The sequence below is a fragment of the Cicer arietinum genome, chromosome 4 (assembly GCF_000331145.2).
Source record: "Cicer arietinum cultivar CDC Frontier isolate Library 1 chromosome 4, Cicar.CDCFrontier_v2.0, whole genome shotgun sequence".
Lineage (NCBI taxonomy): Eukaryota > Viridiplantae > Streptophyta > Magnoliopsida > Fabales > Fabaceae > Cicer > Cicer arietinum.
Window position 1 is genome coordinate 23462955 of NC_021163.2, and position 7657 is coordinate 23470611.

The 7657-nt window shown below is 28.7% G+C and overlaps 1 protein-coding gene across 1 annotated transcript; it reads left to right on the forward strand.

Annotated features, from left to right (window-relative positions):
* Positions 1 to 3311: 3311 nt before the first annotated feature.
* Positions 3312 to 7301, forward strand: LOC101511553 (AT-hook motif nuclear-localized protein 7-like). Its single transcript, XM_004497540.4, has 6 exons — positions 3312 to 3861; positions 4324 to 4391; positions 4523 to 4654; positions 5509 to 5670; positions 6242 to 6568; positions 7017 to 7301. Exons 1-5 carry the CDS (start codon positions 3453 to 3455, stop codon positions 6563 to 6565), a joined length of 1095 nt encoding a protein of 364 aa, XP_004497597.1. The 5' UTR covers positions 3312 to 3452; the 3' UTR covers positions 6566 to 6568; positions 7017 to 7301.
* Positions 7302 to 7657: the final 356 nt, after the last annotated feature.

Sequence of the window (7657 nt, forward strand, 5' to 3'; positions counted from 1 at the left end):
AGAAAACTAGCAGTGTTAATAAAAGGCGCATGGAAAAAATATAAATGCACCTACAAAATTGAAAGAATCCATATAAATTTAGGGATACTTCTTTTTTTTTTTCCTTCATAAAAAGTGTTTATAAATAGAAACAAAGATAGTATTGTAAAATTTAATTTATATATATTATACGTATATATATATATATATTTATATATATATATATATATAAATTTTTCCAATATCAATTAATCAAAACAACTAGATATTAATGCAACTAGCTATGCTATTAAGAATTTTTACAAATTGGAACAACACGAGTGCTAGCAATGATAATAAGAGTGTTACAAATTGGAATATTTGAAGAGATTTTACATTGTCAATCAATTACAAGTGTTTGTTAGTTTTGTACACTATAAAGAACTTTTTATATTGTCAATCATTCTCAATTGTTAAAAATGAAATAAATTATCATGTATTTTTTGACAAATTGAAGATATATTTAATACATAGGTACTAATATTATCATGCCACCAAACTTTTGAAACTATCATAGAAACCACAAATATTGATTAAGTGGTTGAACTCAACTAGTTAATAAATTCAATTGAAGAGGAAATCATTTGGGAGGGCCAAATTCAAATCTTATCCCAAACAATACTTTGGTCATATCTCATATAGCTCCTGTAGTGTAATTCAATAAGTATGTTAGTTATAAGTTTAATAGAAGGTAATCTCTCTATTCTTGTTTACAACCAAAACTCACTTCAACAAAATATGATATATTGGATTCAAAATTTGAACCGAATACATCAACTTTTATTGACCCACTTTGTATGCTAGTACATGACAGACAAATGTACTCCACTCATTTTATTTTATTTTTTGAAAGTTATAATAAGAATAATGTCAAGAATTATTTTGTAATTTTTATCTCTATTTTCATAATTCTTTCACTCAACTATTTGTGTATCTTTTACCCTATTAAAGTGGTAATTAATGAACATATTGATTATGTTCTACTCACTACAAGAAAAATGCATATTGTGACGTTCAAAAGGTCTTAGTAACGAACTAAATCGACATAAATTTAATAGATGCTTAAGTCCACCGATTAAAAAGTTTTTATATAAGTTTATGGTGGTCAAAGTCATCACAAAATCTTATTTTTTTTTTTCTTTCTTTTAACATTTGTGATAGAAAACCTTGAAATGAAACGTTGAAGGATAATCTGCTATGGTTTTCATCTTCCTTTGCGAGACATATTCCATTTGCCCATAATGAGCTTGGAACGACCCTTGATTGTTGCGGACTATTCTCACTTCTCGCACTAGTTATTATAATCTAACATTTGTAAATGAGGAAAACTAATAGAGTCACTCATAGCTTAACTATATTGTTAATATTTCAGACTAGCTTCAGTCTCTATTTTATTCCTCCTAATTGTATTACTTCTACTATTATTGTGAAAAAAATGTTAGTATTGTTTTTTTCCCATAAGAATATATATATATATATATATATATATATATATTTTAAATATTAACCCTTAAATGTTTTATAACAATTAAATAAGCTAGTAAATATTATTGGTTGTTTTAGAAATGTTCTGATCTCCCGCCAAAAAAATATTCTGATCTCTATTGATTGATTTAAAAGAGAATATCAAGAGACAATAATAAAAAATACCAATAGTAATTCATAACTTTTATTTTACATATCTGAATTTTGCCAATATAATTTTTTCTTTAAATTTTCAAATACAGCAATCTATATAGATTTCTCTAACGTTTTGAAAATAATAATAGTATAACTATAACAAAAATGTAAATAATTTTGTGTATAATAACAAATTATTGATAAAATAAATTTATTTAATAGGAAAAAGTATTAATTATGAGATTTGATCTCCATGCACGCCATTTATCAAATATAGCTAAATGTCAAATTGAGGTTCTCAATTTAGCTAGTAGTAGTTGCTACCTAAATAAAAAGTTGAAATCCCGTTGGGTTAATTTGGTCAAATTATCCTTATGAATAACGAGAGACCCTTGACATATTTTATATTTTTAACTTTTAAATTGTTATGGTTATTTTTTTAAAAGAATTGTTATTGTTACTTTATTGGAACACAAACTACATAAAAATAAATGCAAAGTGGAGTGAGTCCCGACAAGAGAATGCTAGCAGTTTCCCATTCCAGCCCTCATTATCTTCCATTAATGCCAATGCACAGATAACGAGAGAAAAGAAATTAAAATATTGCAGATATTTTATAGAAAACAGTTTTATGCGTTGATCTAATAATATCTCATTATATAAATGCTAATAAAACGAAAATCTCATTATATAAATAATTTTAAAGTTTTAATGCTCTTTTGGTCTCTATTTTAGTATAAATAAATTTTAATTTCTTTATTACTAAATTTGAAATTTTAGTCTCCTAAGTAAATAAGTTTTATAATTATTTCCTCAATTCAGATTTAATCTATTTTTTATAGTAAAATTATATTTGATGCTGCAACACTGGTTATTTGTATCATAAATCCTATTACAACTTACTTTTTTTAGTTTCATGAATCAAATAAAAATTTATTATTTTGAAATTTATTGTTTTAGGTCCCAATCATGATACCACACCATCAATGCATATTGTTCCTCATTAAAAATAAGTCTCTAATGTATTCAAAAAAGAATTATGAAAGATTGAAAAACGAGGGGACTAATATTATGTATTTATAATTTTTTTAAATAAAATTAATATTTAAATAATTAATTAAATTTATCAACTCCATAAATTAAAAACGAGTGGACTAATATTATGTATTTATAATTTTTTTTACATAAAATTAATATTTAAATAATCAATTAAATTTATCAACTCCATAAATTAAATGTGAATTTTCAATAACAAATAACACTAAAATATATGTCGATATCATAGACGAAAAAACAAATTCTTTTTTCGAATTGAAATAACTATTATGTTTAACATAAAAACATCAGCATTAATAATTAAGTTAGACAATACGTAGTTCATATTTTTTTTACTAATTTATTAAAAGAAATACACATCTATTTCAAGAAGCAATGAATAATTAAAATATATATCCCCAATCTCTAACGATATACCATTAAAAATAACATAATATATAAATGCATAATATTTTATTTATTTATTATTTATTAAAAGTGTATATGAACTTGTACCCAAAAAAAGTGTATATGGGAATTAAATAAAAAAAAAGCATTTTATTGATTCATAATTAGATTTCTCAATTCTACCTTCAAAGGTTAAAAGGAGAAAAAGGCTACACTACCCTCTTCTCTACTATATTTCTCTGGCGCCATTTGAATACTCTTCCTTGTTCAAATCAAACTTCTTCCTTCACTTTACTCACTTTGCAACCTTCCTATTTCAGGAAAAAAACACATACACTCAAAACAAAACAAATCTCTGAATAAACTTTATCATGGAAGAAACTATGAACAACAACAACAGTAATGTTGTTTCTTTAGGGTCACCAGAACAAGTAGTAACAAACACATTACCACAGCCAATGAACATGAACATAAACATGAGTGTTGGAAACACTGACACTACTACTGGAACAACAACAATGGTTCATGATGTGACAACAACAACAACAACACCACCACCACCAGGATTTAGTGGAGGAGGAAGCTTAGATTTGTTTGGTAAAAAAAAGAGAGGTCGACCAAGAAAATATGATTCAGAAGGGAACCTAAATTTGAGTTACAAGAAAACAACAACACCAACATCACCACAAGGATTCACTTTGTCTTCAAATGACTTTTCATCCAAAAGGGGTCGTGGAAAATCAACTGGGTTTGGAAATTACCAAATTATTTCTTCTTTTGGTGAGTATTGGTACAAAAGACTTTGTTTTTTTACTAAGTTCACTTACCCTACTTTTCTTTTCTTCTATTTCTTACTATGGAATCTCAAAGTTTTGAACTTGTCTCCGAAATGTTTGATGGGTAATGTTTAGGTTTTTTTTTTTTTTTTTGGTTTATTGGGTTTTTGGTATTCTAATTGATTTTTTTAGCCCTAATGTAAATTAGTTATGATTTTCCTTTTTAAATTAGTATTTATTTTTTCTGGTAATGGCTAAATAATAATTTAGGGCAAATGGGTGGTGGAAAAGTTGGGAACTTTACTTTCATTTGTTACTAATCTTAAGCTTGTGCATTTTTTTTAGGAACATTTTGGTTTTTATGGCTGAAAAAGTATAACTTTTATTGAAATTATTATTTGGGCTTCTAATTTATTTTTTTTTGATAGTATATTGTTGGGTATTTTTGTGTGTGTAATTTTTGAAGGTGAGGTGTTTGCAAGCACAGCTGTTGTGGATTTTACACCGCATGTAATCACAGTTTATACAGGAGAGGTAATGCAGTTTTCATAGTAAATTTGTTTCATTTCCTTTTTATGATGTAATGTAATTTCCTGATCAGTTTTAACAGATCTATAGCATTTTGGTAAGCTTAATACAGATCTTATTTTGTCACTTTGTACTAGGATGTTGCTGGAAAGATCTTGTCATTTGCACAGAAGAGTCCAAGAGGAATATGCATTCTTTCTGCCAATGGAGCTATCTCTCATGTCATACTACGCCAACCTGGTTCTTCTGGTAGCATATTGACTTATGAGGCATGATCTCTTAAATCTAAAACTCTCTCACTATAAAATTGTTTATCTATTTTTTTACCTTTTAACTTTGGTTCAATTTTCTCTGAATTATCCGTTGGATAATCTCATAATCTCATGAACTAATCTGAGTAATATGGATATGCCGTATATGTCTACAATGAGTACATATATGTCAGATAATCTGTTTGTCTTTACTTGGTGGATGGGACAGAGTTTCTTTCCTATTTACTTGCTAAAAAATTGTTTCTTTCCTATAAGTTAATTCCAAAAACCAATGATAAAGCTTACCTGAGACATAAAAGCTCTATTCAGATAAATAACTTAATTATAAGTGCTTATGTATAACCTTTTTTTTATAACAAAAGATAAAATAAAATCAAACTGTTTTCATAAGCTAATTGGAGAGCCTATGGAAATAGGCTGAAAACAACTTATAAACATGTCATAAGTTGTTTTCATAAGCTATCTCAAATAGTCTCACAAGTCCTTATGCCAGTAGAGAAGTTCCAACTTTCCATTAATGATATGTCAACATGGTTCTTCAAGTAAAGTTTTCTATGTTTTGGAACAGATAAATGCATGAAGACATTCATTCTTAATAGATTTGGTACACTTTGTTGTTGTTGTGTATCATTTATGAGATGCACTATTTATCTGGAAACATGTAATATCTATATAAAAAACTTAAAGATTGGTGACTTAATTATCACTTTGAGGTCAATGTCATGTGTCATTTTCTGCTGGTTTTGCATTTTTCTCCTGTTTTTGTTTAACTCTTTTTCATGTACATGCAATTATGGTAATTGATTCTTTTGTTAAATCCTTAAACATTTTAGTGTACTATTTACTTTCAGGGTCGATTTGAGATTTTATCTTTGTCTGGATCATACACGGTCTCGGAAAGTAGTGGCATAAGAACTCGAAACGGTGGATTGAGTGTCTCGCTGGCCGGTCCTGATGGTCGGGTGATTGGTGGTGCTGTTGCTGGTCTACTTACAGCTGCTGGCCCTATTCAAGTATGATGTTTTCTTCATTTCTTTCTAAATGATTTTACTTAAAAGGGTCTGTTTGGTCTGTGAGATGAAAATTATATTGATCGATTTTAAATACAATTTTACAAATAGGATTTAACTGTGCAAGGTGCAATAGATGATAATTACAAGTTGCAACTGGTATAGTGAGATTTGAAGTTAGAATTGCATAAACTATGTCAAACAAAAGTATGCTAATGAGAACAAGTTAAAGAAACTGCATATCTCGACTATTTGGCAAATGATCACATTCATAACACTATGAGTTTGTTTGGATTGACTTATTTGAAATTATATACTGACATAACACATAAGCATTTGTGAAAATGTCTTAAAGAGCTTATTGATACAGCTTATATCTATACAGTTACGCTGGTGTATACAGAAGCACTTACATGATAAATGTTTATGCTATAAATGCTAAATTAAGCTGTTTATCCATACAGAGTCTACATAGTGTTTGGTTGAAGCTTACTTTATCATTTGATTAGCTGAAATAGTTATATAAGTAAGTAATAAGATTGATAATCTTCTTAACACAATCTTGCTTTTTCAGATTGTAGTGGGAAGCTTCATGCCAAATGATCAGAAGACACTTAAAAGGAAGTACCAACGTCAACAAACCGTGGCATCTCCAAATAGTCCAGAAGCAGTGATAGCCGCTAGACCTATCTCACAAGCAAATACTCATGGTGAAAACTTTATGATACCTATTTCTCAATTACCAGATCAAATGCTGAGAGAATCTGTTGTCAGTGTTTCAAGTGGTGATAAGCAGAACTTAGATGATACACCTGATGCTGCTACTTGGAATGGTTCTGATGAATTCTCAGATCAAAGGACATCCCCTGATATCAATATTTCTTTGCCTGACGAATAGAAGGTTTTGTTACTGTTTTTTCCCTATGACACTATGTTTCATGTCGATAATCATTTGGTCTACTGTGGACCATTGCTTGAAAATCATTTGAAATTTTGACAACAACTATTGTTGTTCCTTGTTATGATGACCAAATTGATATGTACTAATAGTATTATGAATCTTCACGACTGATGTGGTGATCCAATCGGTTTTAGTTCGACAGAAAACAAGGAAAATGAACATTATCGCCTCAAAACTCAATTTATATTTGTTTTTCTCATGTTTTTGTCAAATCGATACCGATTAGGTGACTGTCTCAACTGGAAGAATGTGGAAGACTTAGCTAAAGTTGGTAACGGGAATCGTTGTCAAAGTTTTTAGTGATTTGCAAGCATCGGTCCGATGTAGACCTAATAATGTGCTTACATTTTTTTCCCACCTTATTGTAACTTTTGTCTTGTGATTTCAGGTGATGCAGAGGCTGACATGGTAACTGAATGATACTAACACTGGAGCTTTGTCATGACAACTAGGCTATTTGACATAATGTACAGTTGTCAGAAGTTAGAAATGATTAATTATTGTTATTATTATGGCCTCATATTTTTTTGATCTTACAAGTTGTGTTGAAAACTTACAAGTATTTTTTTTTTTTTTTGAGATGGGAGTTAGCTAGGTGGATTGGATTATCAAAGACATTGTAAGCTTTTCTGTTGAGATTGTTTTAGTCAAATTTCTTGTAACTTTTTTTTTCCTTTCATTTTTGCACATTTGGGATGCTTCTCATGAGTGTCATGCTGTCCAAGAAGAATCTATTGGCAAATCAAATTAGGAATGCTGAGAATTACAGTAAAGTTTATATTTTCTAAACATAATGTTCATATTTGTAGGTGCTAGGTGTCAAGGTCATTCTCAAATATTTGCTTTCATATTTTTTGGTTAAACATCTAGGATATCATAAGGATTCATTTAAACAAAATGGTGAATGATAAAATGTTTGTTTTAGTGTATGTTTAGTATTAAAGTGTTTTTGTCAAAATTGGTGAGTCATCTTTATTTTAATAAGTTACAAGTTGTAATTTTTGTAAAATAACACGATTTTTTGTTACT

Coding starts and splice junctions, on each gene's coding strand:
- LOC101511553 (XM_004497540.4), top strand. CDS start 3,453: ATGGAAGAAACTATGAACAACAACAACAGTAATGTTGTTTCTTTAGGG. Junction 4,392..4,522: donor TCACAGTTTATACAGGAGAG/GTAATGCAGTTT, acceptor ACTTTGTACTAG/GATGTTGCTGGAAAGATCTT. Junction 5,671..6,241: donor CAGCTGCTGGCCCTATTCAA/GTATGATGTTTT, acceptor TTGCTTTTTCAG/ATTGTAGTGGGAAGCTTCAT.